The sequence below is a fragment of the Megalops cyprinoides genome, chromosome 10 (assembly GCF_013368585.1).
Source record: "Megalops cyprinoides isolate fMegCyp1 chromosome 10, fMegCyp1.pri, whole genome shotgun sequence".
Taxonomy (NCBI): domain Eukaryota; kingdom Metazoa; phylum Chordata; class Actinopteri; order Elopiformes; family Megalopidae; genus Megalops; species Megalops cyprinoides.
The window spans coordinates 20,166,769-20,183,718 of record NC_050592.1 but is presented as its reverse complement, the minus strand read 5'-3'; the positions used below and the strand labels follow the sequence as shown (position 1 = coordinate 20,183,718).

The 16,950-nt window shown below is 39.0% G+C and overlaps 1 protein-coding gene across 2 annotated transcripts in view; it reads right to left on the bottom strand.

Annotated features, from left to right (window-relative positions):
- Nucleotides 1–10,445, bottom strand: part of LOC118784761 (sterile alpha motif domain-containing protein 12-like) — a 51,245-nt gene extending 40,800 nt beyond the window's left edge. The window contains exon 1 of one of the 2 annotated variants that reach the window (XM_036539171.1): nt 10,311–10,445. In XM_036539171.1, coding sequence (XP_036395064.1) covers nt 10,311–10,338 — 28 coding nt within the window. In that variant the 5' untranslated portion in view covers nt 10,339–10,445. Of the gene's footprint in view, nt 1–9,492; nt 10,128–10,310 lie in introns of those variants that run through there. The other variant, XM_036539170.1, reaches the window with a different exon arrangement.
- Between the last annotated feature and the right edge of the window lie 6,505 nt (nt 10,446–16,950).

Sequence of the window (16,950 nt, the reverse complement as noted above, 5' to 3'; positions counted from 1 at the left end):
CGCCCTTTCTCTTCAGTGACATCAGCACTGTGAGAACAGCTAGAGACTCGATAAAGAGATGCAGAGAGAGAGAGAGAGAGAGAGAGAGAGAGAGAGAGAGTGTGAGAGTGAGCGCCCCCTCTTCTTCTCATCCTCTTTCCTCTCCCACCTCCATCTCCCTCTTTCTGTCAGCTGGGCCAGCAGCTCTTTGATTTACCGTGAGCTTCTGCATTCAGCCTCACCTCTCTCCATTCCAGTCACGCAGGCGCCAGCAACAGTTAAGCAAGACATTCAAAAACAGCGCTTCCATCGCCATCACTGTCCAGCCTCAACAGCAAAACACAGGGCACACCACATTATAGCTGTCACACAAGCAGTGTGTCCGGTACTTCATTTACAGGAAGGAATAAAGAGATGGCTGTGAATATAATACGGCAAAAACGGTGCTCACATTCAAATGATCTGTTACTGGGGTACAATATTTTCATTCTGAATATTTGGGCTGTATTACTATCTACTACTATTTGACATATCCATCTTTACAACCAAATGTTTTTGAAAACATTCAGGTTCAAGTAGCTTGTTTATCACAAAAGCAGTGGTCCCTCCAGCATATGGACCTTGATCATACTGGTTACAAGCTCAGTGATCCATGATCTATAAATAGGCCACAGAAATGATGCAGAATGTTTCAACAGATGTTGACATTTCTAAGATGCACAAGCAGAAGTGCAGTCATATTTAAAAATGAAGTTATAAGGTCCAAAACTACAGGTGCAAATGGATTTCATACTCCTAGTCCATATTCATATATAAGATGGAGCCAGCTGTCAAAATACCAAAAAAGAAGACAGCCCTTAAAAGCTCCCACTAGCACCACAGCCCCTCATTAGTGCTAGGATTCTGTTTTTTTTTCCCCCCACACTTTGAAATACACCCCCTCTCTAAGGTCTTTGAAGTCCTCCAAACTCCCAGATTCACATTCCCTAAGAGAAAAGCCTTCAACAATCAGAACTCCACTGCACCATAGCTGCTATTCTCAGATTGAGAGTGTGAAAAACTGTGGAAAAAAATCACTTTACTTCTGATCTTACTGTATTGCAGAAACCACATATCTTCTTGTGCTTAGATAGACTGTTACATCACTTTTCACCATGAGAGGACTCAAACATATATTCACGGCAAGCACTATAAGGCAGTAGTCATCAACAAAACCTGTATTTGTATGGGTCTGGAGACAATGGTGCATATGACTGACATTTCATTCATTGATAAATAATTGTCCAGGAGTTACCCTGGAGTGTTTTGGTGAATGTGTGCCTCATGTTTACACACTCCACAAATTCTGTCAGCATAGTAATGGAGAAGGAAACATCTGAATTTCATTAGGGTTCATGCTTCTTGCCCACAAAAAAGTCTTTTCCCCACCCCATATTTACATAAGATGATTTGATGCAAAAATGATACATTCACTAGCAGTGCCTTCAACAACACTTCAGTTGATTAAACCTCTTTCCAACATGAAGTGGTTCACAAAATAAATAAATAAAAAATACAAGACATAATAATGTAATGACTTTAAATAAAATGATATTATACTTATATAAAACAATAATTAAGATAAATTGTTTTACAACTGTAAATACAATAAGCAGATAAAAATGACAGTTTATCTTAAGTGTCTCTCTCTGTCCCTGCAAGCCATTTCATGCATTAATAACTCCCTGTGAAAAGGGTACTTTCAAGTATCAGTGTGAAATTTCCTTCTGAATGGTTTCCATCTGAGTCCTTGGATTGCTTGAACAGCTTGATCAATGAGTCTGAGAGCCATCAAATATTTTATAGGTTCATGCAAGTTCAGCCAAAGATATTAAAAAGAGCTCAACCTTCCCAGAATGTAGCCAGAAAGGCTGATAATCAATTTAGCTTGCTAGCTGGCTAGCTATCATTTCCCATATTATCCAGCAAGCCATCTATATCACTGTCAGCATGCTGTAAAACAGCCAGCCTGCAGTGTTTAAAAGAAATGTTTTACAAATGCACACATTTTGACATAAATGTGCATGCTTTGCTTGTTGGAAACTGTAACCATGAAACCAAAATGAGATTCAGCTCAGTGTTTCAGCATAAAAAAAATCACTGAGGTTGCTTTCACGCTTGGGTTGTTTGGAGGGGATTTTCCAGACCCGAGTTCTTTTATCCCCACAGTCCAGTTCATTTATTCATGTGTGAAAGGTTTTTTTTCCCCCCCCAAACTTGGGGGCGCACCAAAAAACAAGGTGAACAAGGTCTTGGGCCTTCTTCAAACAAACTCGGGTACAGTTCCCCTTGAAATTTTGCTGATGTGAAAGCAATCCGACTTATTTATAGGAGATGAAACAACTATTGATGACATAGATTTTGAATCTTTTACTTTTTCCATCCTTTTTTATTACTGCTGCTACATGAGCATAGGCTAATCATGGTTTAGAGATGCCTGTTTGTATTGGTCCCTCAGTGGTGGAATGAACTTCCCACAGGGGGTCAGGACAGTGGAATCACTGGCCATTATCCAACGCAGACTGAAGACCCACCTCTTCAGACTGTGCCTCAGATCCACCTCATTCCCCACCTCCTTAAGACCTGCTACTTGTCATACTTGTATTACTCATATTACATACTGTTTATTTTACGTGTGGTATCGCAATATATTTTGGATTCTGTGATGTAGTGACTGATGTATGGTAGTGTGCGTGCTTGGCTTCCCTTAGATTCTAGGCTCTCGTTAGGTTGCACAAGTTAACTTGTGATAGGTTTTGAATAGTGTTATGCTCACACTCACTGGTCCGGGAGTGTTGTTAGCCTGGTCTGACACTGTTGCTCATTCAGCTTGAATGGATACACTTCTATTCTTTTGCGCTGATATTCACTCTGGATAAAAGTGTCTGCTAAATGAACATAATGTAATGTTTAATACACTCTGTTCTACATTCTGGTACTCTGTACCAACTCAGGCTGGTGACAACTGCCTATGGCACAAGTTAACAGTGAGCATCTGTGTGCTTCTTAAGAGCCTGATTTCTCCAAAGCCATCTGATAGTGCCAGCACTTCAACATAGTATCCCTTCTAAAAGCAGTGTGTTTTCCGTGCACATTAATGACAGTCACTGTTATATCATATTGTTCAGTTGGAATGGCCACCAAATCAGAAAAGAAAGGTGAATATGACAGCATGTGATTCTCCATTAGTGTCTGCCGTTATCTTATGTCCCACAACTATTCCATCCAATTAAATTGCAGTGTGGACCATCACATGTATATGTTAAGTATCTCAGTGCACTTGAAAATTGACAGAGTGAAACAAAACAAAGCGGATTACAGCAAGTGTACCAGATGTGAAAATTACCTGGGTTTCAGTGCATATAACCCCAGAGGTTCATGGCATATAATCATGAACAATAGATCCACTTCATTTTCCTGCAGCACTACATCATCACAGATCCTCCAGTACCCCAAATAATAGTATTCTGTATTCACCAAATATCAACATTTGTTATTGTAGCCAACTGAACATTATAAGACCACACCAACAGTCTGCCTCCATATATGTCAAAGTGTACAACCAATAAGAAAGTGCACAGATAATGCTGTTTCAGTCATTCAGATTTGTAAAAAAAAAAGTTCCCATCTTAATTTGTGCATGAAATCTACCTCGCTACAGTAGCTAAGAAAACAAATAATTAAAAGAGTAATATAACAAACTATAATTGAAAATAATAAAATTAAAGACCACTAACACATAAATATGATCTCAGGCTACAGCTAGAAAGGTTACAATTTAGGCCTTAACATTCCTGGCCTAGGTTAATTTGTTTTTTCTGCCCAACTCCAGGTATTCCACTATCATCTCTGCTAACTACCTCCATAGCCAACAAGGGTAGAAATCAGTTGAGCTAGCTAGTTAGCTAACTCACTGAACAATATGTACACTTTCTCTTCTGATGAGATGAACACAGTTTCACAGGTTCATATTGCAAAAAAATCACAGCAAATACTTGGTGGGTATGCTTTGGAATAGCACTTAAGTTTGTGCAAAGGGATGGGGGCCAGATTGATTAGTGAAACTTGGCTTCGTTTAGATATCAATCATTTTAACGGCAGACCATTAAAATAATGGCAGACCACACTTTTTTTCTTGTTTCATCTGTTTGGCAAAGGCACTTTTATCACTAATTTATACAGCTGTCTGAAAAATTGAAGTTTAACTATCGCAGGGAAGATACAATAAAAGTACCCCAGCCGGTGATTCAATATATAACCATAAAGTTACAAACTCTGGGCCTTGTCCTCTAAAACACACTGTGGCTTCTACTTTCTCTGTCTTTTTCTTAATCTCCACTTCCTCTTTCTGTCATTGTTGTGTCACCTAAACTAGCAAGGTTTCCACCTCAATGCCTTTAGGAGACCATGGAAAGTGAGGGGAACAGGTACGGGGCAACATGTAGCTGGAGCTTGTATTGGCATCACAGACTGGACTCTGCTGTGTTGTGAAGCCTGCATTTCCTGTTTTCCTGACAGTCGACATGAGGATACAGGTGAAGCGATAAGCAGAACAGAACCGCATTTACATCCAAAAGCACGCAGAGAATTACAGCTAAAACATAACTCAAGTAACTCAAGTGTTGCTGATTTGTTACAGAAATTATTCAATTCTGCATTCTGGCCAGTAACACTATGTAACTACTAAGACATTTCTGACTTCTACACATGTGGAACATAGAACAGGAGAATAGAGGACTGTAGGTTTAGGCCCCCAGGGTATACACTGTACCACTTTCTGTTTCCCTTCCTTACAGATCAGAGTAGCTTTACCCGCATTGCCTCAGAATAAAGACTTTGACCTCGATTTCTGTTCTTTCTTTAGCCCCCCCCCCTCCTCCTAACTCAAATTAGGAAGCAGTGCCACACAACCAGAGCATCCCTGCTATTTTAAGACCCACAAATGCACTACATTTTACCCATGTGCACTACAGGGCACAAAATTATGAACACAAATGCCTGGGCTCTCCCCAGGTCCTGATGTGGCTGATCACAGCAATCATTCCTTTTTCAGCGTTTCAGAGCAGTAGCTACAATGAAGCTAGACTCTAACTAGGTTGTTCCCTTTTGATCTCCATTACTTCATTTTTTAGCTGTCTTACCCTGCACTTTTTTCAACTGTAGTTGCATCACACACCAGCTCTTTGTTCAGCAAACACCACTGCAATTGAATAGCTAGCTGGAAAAAGGTTGCTGCCAAATCAGTTAAACACATACAATGTTGCACAACATTCGATGATAGAACCTTTGTTAATCATATGTGATCAATGATCACATTCCCCGAAACTGCCAGTTTTTTCTTCTTCTTCTTCTTCTGGTTAACACCTATACTGGCATCAAACCCAGAGTCTAAACCAAGGCTGTGCTGCCACAGCTCTCCATCCAATAAACACCTCCTCTTTACTTCTCATGACAAATGATCACAAAGGAACACAGCAGATGTCAATAGATATCATTGCACTGAACATTCCAGATGTTTGGTAAATTTGCCATCTGAATTTTTACAAGCACATCTGGCACGCCTGATTTCAAGAAAAGCACAGTATCATCAACTCAGGGCACACCCCAAGGAAAAACATGAACAAACAAGCCTTAACAGCTCAGACCAATGGACAACAAAACTGAGAAAAGCCTTTTCTTCTTCGTAATTTTAAGACCAGAGGAGCCTGGTCCCCCTGCTTAGACACAGAAGATGAGCATGCTCCTTATTTCTTCATCCGAGGCAAATGTGGGTCAGGCCTTTATCATTTTTTAATAACACTTAAGGTATTAATGCTTGCAGTAGCACAGAACTTTTCTGCTTCGAGCGTCGGTGTTGAGAATCTCACGGCTTAGCAGCAATTACTGTTCACTGTGCCTCGTGCTCAATGAATATTCATTGCAGCTAAAATAAGACTGTAACCCACTTGTAATCTTTTCTCTTTTTTTCTCCCATCTCACTTAGATTATGCTTCGGTATAAATAGAGCACACATAATGCAAGCCGAAGCCCTTGGGTATTGTTCCTGCTGTGGCGAAAACGGACCACTGGATGTTTTTTCTTTTTTTTTTTGTTTAAATCAGCAACCTAACTAAGAAGTGCACTTTGAATAGTTAATATTTGATCATGTATTACACTATTTTAAGACAAAGTCCAAAGCCAAGGTTTCCAGAGGTTTAGCAAAGGTTTATACCACAGCATCAACTAAGCTACAGAGGAAGAAGCTAGATACTGTTTATTTGCAATACGACCACCATGAAGCCACCTTAGAAGATAAAGATGCTACCTCTTTTAAAAAGAAAACATTCACACCATGGCAGGTATAAAGGTCTGCTGTAATCCAATTACAATCTTAAAACCCGCTGAAGATTTAGATCAGCGACCGAGAAAATGTCTTCATTTAGAATTGAAACAAACTAGGATATCGCACCATTTGGCATCATCCATCACAGTAAAGGGAGCTCTTTTTTTAAAAAAAAATTCAAAAGCCTTAAGAGTTGAGAGGCACCTCCCAGAGTTTCAGATTAGCAGTCAGCATTCCTGAGTCTTCTCTTCAAACTGCCCACTGACTAGTCTCTCTCACCTTAGATATTCTGTTCTGACAAACTGAAAATCCAGAGGCTTTTCCACCAGAATGCACATGCACTCAGGAGGATGTTAAACGTGTAGGAGACTGCTGGTCAAAGAAGTCAGCAGGTCCTTGAGACAAGAAAACTACCGGGGCATAAAACTGAAAAAAGTTTGTTCATTTGTTGGGCTGTATAGGTGCACGAAAGCTGAGGTGAGGGCCTCACATGTGTTGTGCATGTAAGACTAACACGAGCACTCAGGGATCTGATGAAAGTAGATTGTACAGTGTATTGGCAATTATTTTAATTGAGAAAGGGCAATATAACCACAACAGGTCCCAATTTTACTTTTTCTGTATTTATATAAAGCCAGTCTGCTTTTTGTGGGAATGACGTGTGCTTCATGTGCAAGGTGTCTGCAATATTTATCTGTCTCTTCACTCTCTTTTAACACATTTACAACATTATGTTCACAATAGCTGCTTGTCTCTGTATCACCTCCTGAACTTGTTCCAGATGATACATTAAACAAAGGGATAAATCCATGTTTAAAAGACACTCAATTCTACATAAAATAAACATGAATGACACATACTTGCTTGCACACAAAAACTAATATAATCTATTGCCATATTAACTTAGCTGTTAGCTAGTCAGCTTGCACTGAATGTCAGTAACTTTAAAAGTGGCTAACCAACAGTCAATTATGGCACTAACAACTATACATGCATCCACAAATAAATGTATTTCTATTATATGTATACAGTATTACATATGTGTAAAGTTTAAAGCCCCACTGTCAGGTGTAAAAGCCCCTGTGTAAAGCCTAAAGCCTCGGCGCCGAAGCCCTAGAATAATCTGTGATGCCCCAGTCATACAGAGAATGGTAACTGATCAGGTTCTCCTGCGTGCAGCTCAGACGATAATGATGGCTATGACTGGGACTCCTTTCAGAACAATCACTTCATACAGTGTGTCTAATTAAGTGTGTCTAACTAATCAATGCTGTTTTAAAAATGTCGCAGATGATGAACACTAGCAAACAGATTCCTACGGTTATGCAATATAGTTTTATGTCATTATCATTCTCAGCATGACAGAGCCTTAATGTTGCTGCAACTGTTGTCCTGCGTCACACTTTCCAGAAGTGGGGGACCTGCCTGATAAGACTGACAATAGAAGACTGAGGAGAGAATACACAACTGATGACAGCGAAATGGTAGCAGCACAAAGGTACGAGTTTATGATCACAGTACTGTTATCGGCATTGATGTGGTTATGCTTATTGCAATTAACACTGGAGCAAAGTTTGGAAAAATTAAAAGGACAGCACAATGCAACCTTCAGCAGGAAAAGGAAGGAAAATTGAGAGATGTCTAGAGTCCACCCTCTTTCAGCCTTGCCACTGGTGCACATTACTGTGCATGACTGCTTCCCTGTACACACATGTCAGACTGAGTGTGTCTATCTAACTTAACTGCTGTACTTACAATAAGATCAAATGCAAACACTCTGGGCTTCTACCTCCTCATTACAGTGTAGTAAAAAAATTTATTTCAAAAAAAATTTTACTTCACTTCAGTACGCAGAACTCACTGTCTTAGGAAAACACGCATACTAACTTGAATGTAGTAACAGCCAGGTAAGGCCAAGCATATTATCACATTTTGTAAAATCTGCAGAATTACTAGTCCTTAAACACTAAAATACTGCTGGGCAAAGTCTGTAATACTGCTGGTCATATTTGACAGAACTGATGAAAGCAGAACCCCTGAATAATTTGATTTTCACTATGATTCTTTGTGAAACAATAAAGCCTCAGAGAAAACAGACATCATACTGTACCTGTCTCACAGGCCCAATATTTTCTTCAAAATATTTTAACTTGAGAAAATTAAATTTTCATAAGTCTTTAAAAGGAAAGCTTCACTTGTGGACCCAGTGGGGAAAACATACATCCACAAAAGACACAGTTTTATGCTGCTAATTGCCTTTATTTATTTTAAATGTTTAATGCCTGCCCTACATTCTGTGACTAAGAAAGACAGCAAAATGGTTAGGAGAGTGATTTCACTAAAAGGTCCAACCTTCTTCCCTGGGCGCACCAAAAATATGACTGAAATTAAATATCAGGCCCTCTCCATCAGTAATTAAAAATAACAGTGCAAAAAGAACACTGGGCTTATTTAATCTAGCTGATGCTTACTTACATTTCACATATTATCAATGTATACAGGTGGATAATTATTAAAATATAGGTATACGGCATAACACATATGTTCAGGGTACAACAAGAGGAGCAATCCATCTGGAAACGGAATCCGAATCCTTCAGGCCCAATTGATTAACAACTATACTGTCACCCGTTTTCTTAGATTCAGGCAAATAACACAAGGGGAATAAACCATACAAAATGATATGGTCATAATGCTTTCAATTAAGAATATGCGTCCAAATTTAGGTTAGGTAGCCTCGGAATATTTTAGCTTATGCCAAGCGAATTATTTTCCGCATATCTACCACTTAACATGACCGAAACGGCAAACGCCGATGATCGAACAAGGCTCCCAATTGGCTTTGTGCATCTGCTCCCATGTCCTATTTCACAACGCAACCATACAACATTGGAAACTGTTGTTCATAATTGTAAACAATACAAGGTTAGGTTGCTACTGCAACCTGTAGTTAAAGTTAAAACTTTCAAATTTAATATACCGCCGACTGGGTTAGCGGAAAAAATAATTATTTCTCATTATATAGTTTACATACATACTAGTAAGTTATACCCTGCACGATCACGAGATGGGACATAAGACACCGAAAAATCATATGAAATAGAAAGCCTGTAAATTTGTTACGGACTCCTTCCATGACTAATAAAACTTACCTCTCATTGGATTTTGAATCCACAAGATCCCCCCGATGAGGTGGTGAGACTGCCCAAGCATCCCGTACCAGTTTATTCACGAACACGCCACGAGAAAGTCTCTTCCTTTTATTGTATATTTACAGTTTATGCAAAGCACTCTTGTAAAGGGCAACTCACAATATGAATCGATAATCGGCAATAAGATTTGTTGCTGCGGCTAGCTTTCTCACGTGGAACTCCGGCAAGTGCGCCCATTAATTTAGGGTACGGATCATTTCCTTAGGGGAGCAGCTACAGTATCACAACGTATGCAAAATTTGCAGGAACGGCAAATTGCTTTTCGATTTAACTAAAAATTTCCACAAATGTACCGTTAAAATAACATAACATGCTTTCTGAAGCTGACCTATCTCCTTGCCACGACAGAATCACGCGTTGCAAGTACACGCTGAGTACCAACACAAGGTGCGGACAGAGCGCTCTCTCTTTCTCTCTCCTTCTTCCATGCGCCTCCTATTTTGACAGGTGCATGAGTGAAAAGACGACCTGTGGTAGTATTGTTAACCTGCAAATTTCCGTTTGAAACGCTAATACCAGTCTGTCTGAATTTATTATTAATATTTTAAAACGAAACCATACCCTTCCTTCTGAGAGACAACAGCTCTCTCCTCTCTAGCTAGGCAACACCGATTTTCATACTTCACTGATCATCAGTGGCGTGCAGCGCGAGCCAATCATTGCCATTTCCCGATACCCATGTCTCTATTTCTCAGCCCCAAACATTGGCGGTGACAGACTTTTCGCTTGTCTAGAATCAACGGTTTGCACGTTCTTACCTTCAACAGGCATTCTATTACTCTTCATTAAATTCAGTCATTATTCGTACGATTGTAGGCTATGGGCTAAATTTCCCTTCTGGGCAATTTGCAGCAGCCAACACCGACACATCAGCCAGGCTGCACTACCCCAATGCTCGCTTCTTACGGGTTTGTGGGAAACGTAGTTTGTTTTCACAGCGCTCCTGAGCATGTTACCGCCCAGTATTTTACCTCACAGCGTCCTTTCTCAGCGTGCTGGCATGTGCTGGTCAATATCTTATTAATGCAGCGCGCACTTTTTGTTGTTTGGAGCCCACATAAATGATGCATATCATTCTCTCACCATTTTTTTCTCTTTTCAAGCTAAAACCTGTTGGTAGCTTACCTTTGGGGTGCTAGTTACATTTACACCTATGACTTTTTCTAGCTTCCATACCACACAACCATTAATTAAGCAGACTGTGCATGTGTTTTCACAGTTACCAAAAAAGCATAGTGACCCTTACCAAATATATCACAGTCTTATCAAGCACACTAATCAAGAGGAGTCCTCCCAATCAGATACTTCAAATTATAGTCATTGTAACACAAATGGCATTAATGTGAGCAAATTGGTGAAGAGAGTGCAGATCCAGTCTACTGGAAACACAAAGTAACTGTACATTTGCTCCAAGATAAATATCCAAACTGTGTATACCATACAGTGGCTTGTGCTTTTATATACCCACTGTATAGTGTCATTCTTTTAATCAATTTTTGTCCTTGGACTTGAACTGCTGTTATATTGGGTGAGCACTGTGCAAACCATACAATTCAATACTGGGGACAACCAAGTTCAATACTGATTGAATACTGATACCACTACAATGTATAATAAAATCATTAAAATAGTATGTCAACTTCAAGAAAATGTAGATATTTTGTCATAGAACATGCATATTTAATATTAAGGGAAATGTTTTTAAAATATGTGTCAATTCATCAGCAGGTTTCCTACTGTATTCTTGAGAGACTTACTTGAATAATAGCTACCAATGTTTTGCATAAAATTCCCCATTCCTTACTATAGTACTCTTCTACAAAAATCACTATTCTGTGATGCTTTCTAATTAATATCTATAAAACAACATAATCTATTCAGCGAGAGCACACATACGAACATTCCAGAAACTATTTGCATCAAAAAACTAAAGTAAATATGAAAGAAAGCAGGATTTGAAACAGTTAAGTCAGCGTATCGTTTCAACTCATAGTGGCACCTGGCGGTATTCTGTATACTATTCCCCACTGCACACTGATGGAGGTAATGCCTCTGTGATCGCCCGTTTACCATTTGTTGCTCGCTCTTGCCGTGGGTCAGATCAAAGTTAGAGGGGGTGCTGTAGGGCTGGCCAATGGTGAATGTGCGCCCTCTGCTGGTAACAAAAATCAGCCGGTAGATATTGTTTCCCTGAAACGTGCGCAATGGCCACATCCTTTAACAGCACAATCTGCTGCTCTGTATTGATGTTGCGACCATAAACAGGGTTCCAGACATACTCATATCCAAACTGAAAAAAAAAAGTTATACCTCTGCCCTCAGCTCAAAGGTTTATAAGCTCTAACAAAAGCTAAAGTCCTGTATTTCATTAGCTCAGCATGATCTGTAAGGCATTTTGTGTCAATGCTTTTGGTGATTGATTGATTGTTATTGAATGATTGTTACTGTCTAATATAGGCATTGTATGCCTCCAGACACAGAGGTACAATCATAATAATCATATTAATCATAATCATCATGATTTTTATTTATGTATCCATTTTTGACAGACAGACAGTTCCAGTGCAACTTAAACACTGGAAATGTAAACGCAAAAGACAGCAAAAAGCAAAATGTTGCATGTTCCACCTAACAGACAAGTCCATTTCACACAGTCTCAGCCAAGTGCCTATGTGCAACAACTCTGATATAAATTAGAGGCAAAATAACTGCGAGTTGTTGGTTATCACTGCAATTTAAAATGTCATGTAAAATTTATACTTCCTTTAAAAAATATAAAATGTGATTAATCTCTCAGGGCTGGTTCCACAAATGTAAATGGCTCTTGTTCCATCTGTCCTATTTGGAACAAGCAGAGCAACATATGTTTACAATTTTAATATGTTATCCATTTATACAACTGATTTTTTTGGCGGCAATTAGGATGAAGCACCTCACCCAAAGATACAGCAATTTTCAACCAGGAGATCAAACAGACCACCTTTGGGTTAAAAGAGTTTTGCGCTGTTGGTCTGTATGAGGCTGGCTAACTGAGCATTACAATATCTACTAGTAGACTGTTCCTCATCTAAGGATCCAAGCTACCTCACAATCTAACAGTTTTATTTACTCACCTAGTCACAAATGGCTAGCAAAAAATGTGAGGTATATTATCATTTCTTGACCATTTATTCATAGTTAAACATGGGATATTTCCTGCCAGGCCATAACTTGACAGATGAATTATGTAATATCTCAATGCAGCTGGCTAGCTAAGTGTACTCTGACTATTCTATTCAAATTATGTTGTATTTGGACATAAAACACAGCTGAATGACTGAAATGTCAGGATCAATGAATGACAAAAAGTAAGCATTTTAAATGATCATTATTAACATGATAGCTGCTATTTGTGAAATGCATTAATTAAAGTATGGTGAACCATAATAAAGACTTGAATATGGTCATTGTGTCACAACTGATGAAATATTACCACTGAGTCTTGAGACTTGAAACTCAGGGGAAGAGTCTAGATTCCAACAACTTGTGACTTGTGACTTGTGACTTGGGACTTTACTTAGACTTGACTATTGACTCAGGACTTGACTCCAGACTCATAAATTAGGACTTAAGAGTCACTTGGGACTCAAATAAGTGTGTCTTGGTCTGAAATCTGGCTCAAGTGAAACTCAAACAAATATACAAACTGCAGCCAATCAGGCCAAGTCAAGTATAAAGTCAGATAAAGATTTAAAAAAAGCTAAATCTTGGCTATAAATATATGAATGCACTTCACAGATAAATTTGAGCCACTGATGATGAGGCGTGGGCTCCAGAGGAAAAGCCAGACAGCTGCTAGAGGAGGATGCATTTATAGCATATGGCTCAGAGTGTAGTGTCAAACAGTGCGCACAGATGTTGTTTACCAACAGCAGAATGTTAACGAATTGGCTTGTGCGCCTACGACCCGAACAGGAGCCATTCCCTAAACTCAGGGGTGGTCTTCTTTCACCTTGTGAAGACAATCAGCACAGAATCATGATTGCTGGCAATGTGCTTTGATCAGGTTTTTGGAAATCTCATTACCTTGGGAATGTATGCGTTTAATGCTATTTTATACGCTTCCCCAAAATAAAGATATCCTAACCCTGCCCTTGATTTAAATGCTCATACCCCAAATAGCACATTATATTTGAATATGTGTGATTTTTACTAGAATGTGTGTTTAAGGTCAAATTGCATTCTGGCTGGAGCGAGTGGGCTCATTAGGATGCAGCAATTAGACTAAAAGCACTTAATATTACATTGCAGTTAAAGACTGAATGGATATGAAAAACAAATTACAGGGATGAATTGCATTTGAGCTCTGATAGCTGTAATTCATAAAACTGAATAATCTTTTGAACTGGAAGTGATTGCACGTATAGGAACCCCCTTAATCATTGTAGCCACTTGGAAACCTCAAGTTGTGAATTTTTGAAGACTAGTATTTGAGCGCTACTAGATTATTCCTGAGACAATCAGTAGTGTCAGTTATGCTACAAGGAGACTGTGTTTAAGATAAGACGTTTTTCAAATAGTCTATTAATGGAGCAGGGACAATCCATAGCTGAGAGAAAATCCAATTAAAACATGGGTACATGCTACATGGTACCTCATAAAAAAATAAAGAAATCAAGAAACACTCAATGGTTTGGCACACCTGCTGTTCTTGTGTCTCACCAGCAGAGGTAGTCTGTGTAACAGTCTTGAAACCTGTACCATCTGTTTCAGTAGGAATCAGTAGGGTCAGAGTTAATTCTGACTTCTTTTTCAGCTGATAGCTCCCTCCTCCAGCTCCAAACATTCTCAAGCCTCTAGTTCAACAATCATCCCACTGTGGTACCTTAATCATCTCAATTAAAAATTCCTTTAGCACAAATGAATCTCCTAAGCATGTAGACTGACACAGAAGCAAATGTCTCTAGACGCTTTATCATATGTTTGTTCTTCTCGGCAGTAAAATGTGCACAAACAGGAAATATATTCAAATTTTTAAAAATTACAAATAATACTTTTAAACTGCACTTTCTTCATTTTACAAAAACCGTACAGTGAAAATCTAGGAAAATAAAATGTGTAAAATTATGAGTATGCATTTAAAAAGGAGCATGTGACTGTCACATATTCTATTCAGTGAAGCAGATTCAAAGTGAAGCATTTTGTTATTGAATTTAATCATTGTTACATGGTCTACCTGCATGGACTGACATTATATGAATACCTTTCTTTATGGAGAAGGACTTTTCTCAACATTGACAGAATTGGTAACAACTGACAAATAATGTTTAGCTTTTCATATTTCATTGGGAAATAACATTTCCAGTTTGTTTCATCTAAACACATTCCACTGCAGATTTCCTTCGGGTGATGTTTGTATTGGTCCAGTTCTAATTTACGGTCCTTGTGAAAGCCGGGAATAGAAACTAACAAGAAGGGTTTCTGCATCCAGACCGCACACTTCTTGTAAGTCAAAAATCCTGCCAGCTTTAAGAAATTTGTTTGCTGGTCAGATGAAATGTGTTTTCTGTTTTAACTTTTTGTGGTTGTGGTTTCAGCAACTTCATTGGATGCTTCTACACAGTATCAGTTTAGTGCCTGTCTATGCTGTGCACATGCTATTCCAATATTTTGCATACATTTATTAGTTCTTTGAATTTATTCTAGGTTTCATGACTTTTTAACTGCCAGACCATTGTATGAGGTCAATCAGACCCCCACCATGTGTAGCAATTTGATGACTTCAGCTCTGTTCATGCACCTGTATTTAATGAAATATTCATGTCTGCCTCCATACAGCTTGTGTAAAGAGATGCCTTTTTAGAATCATCAGAGATATGGCTGCTGCTTCCCATGTTGGCCACCAGATGGCCCCATAACTTGCCAAGTGTTTGTGAACTCTTGTACCAAGCCTCTTCATTCTCCTCAGTTGCCAGTAAAGGAAATGTTATTTTCTTTGAACCAAATCTCTTGTGTCCTCTGTCATCAGTGCATTTGGATTCTCTCCGCTCCTTCTCACAGGAATGGTACATTACAACTGAATACCAAGTGCCCCATCAAGTTTTACATGGCTCAGGTGGCAGCCTTATCAGCAGAGTGAAACATTTCTTGGGAATTGCATCTCTAAGATGTTCTGTATACAGCTGTTTCCTGCTGGGATAGCATTTGAAAACCTTTCTGATGGCCCCAACAGGCTTGTCAGCTCTTGGAAAATTAGGACCACAAGGACCTCAATCTGTGTCAGATATAGAAGCTCCACAGAATGTGATTGAATGCTTTGATCATGTAGCTCACATTATCTGAGATAAATCTAGTCACATTTAAAATCCACTGCAAATGTGTTTAAATATTTCACGATGACTTCCATGGAGTACTTCACCAAACGTAAATACACTGTCTGCCAGAACAATTCAACCCTACTTATCCTTGAAAAACAAACAAAATGTGCAGGACATAGTGATCTTTCTAAGGCTGTGTACAGTCAACTCCTTTTGAAGTTGACTAGCAGTTGGATTTGCCCCACTGTTGATCACATGCTTGCTAAGAACTGCACAAATTTTGGATTCCCTTTTTTTCAAGGGAATATCTGTGCTCATATCATGCAGCCACTCCAAGCTGTCATTTTTCATTGACACCCCCTCACCCCTGTCAAACTCAGGCCTTCACTTTTGCTGGTTTTGTGATTTTAAATGCCGGTTTATTGTTGTCCTTTGTGTGTAGTCAAGTGACAAATTGCAGGTTTTGCAAAACAATATAATGATTAGTGTACCATGTACCATGCAGATATTGTTGTAATCTTTCACTTTAAGCAATTACTTCTTGATGTTTTGTGTGCATCCATATGTTGCTTTGTTAACACTTAATGAGAGTCCTGAAAGGATAACAGAAGGTACTGAATGACCCTGCTGTTCTGATGGGGTTTGCAAGCTAATAGCATCACTGAGGAGGCAGAAATTTAAATGAATCTGTCCTTACCATGGGTCTTCAGAGATGAGGGACAGACAGATAACCAATGGTTGAGGAGGACAGAACACAAGCAAGAGTGTAGGAGAAGATGAGTTTCATGTAAGTACACATGGAACCTGGTGGTTGATGGCACATTGTGCCAACTGATTTTACTTGTTCAAACAAAGGTTTTGGTGTCATAAACTGTACATTTTTGTATGCTTTGAGTTCACAGAGGGAGCTCCGGGAATAACTATGCACACTGTTTTAGAATCTTGAAACTGAAAAACCCACAGCGTGTCCAAAGATCAGTGAACACAGTGATGTTTTTACAGAAATGCTGTGTAGCTTGTATAGCACTGTACACTGTTGTCTGTGAGTTGGTAGGCTTTTGACTGATATACGTGAACAAAACAGCCTAAAAGAAAACATATC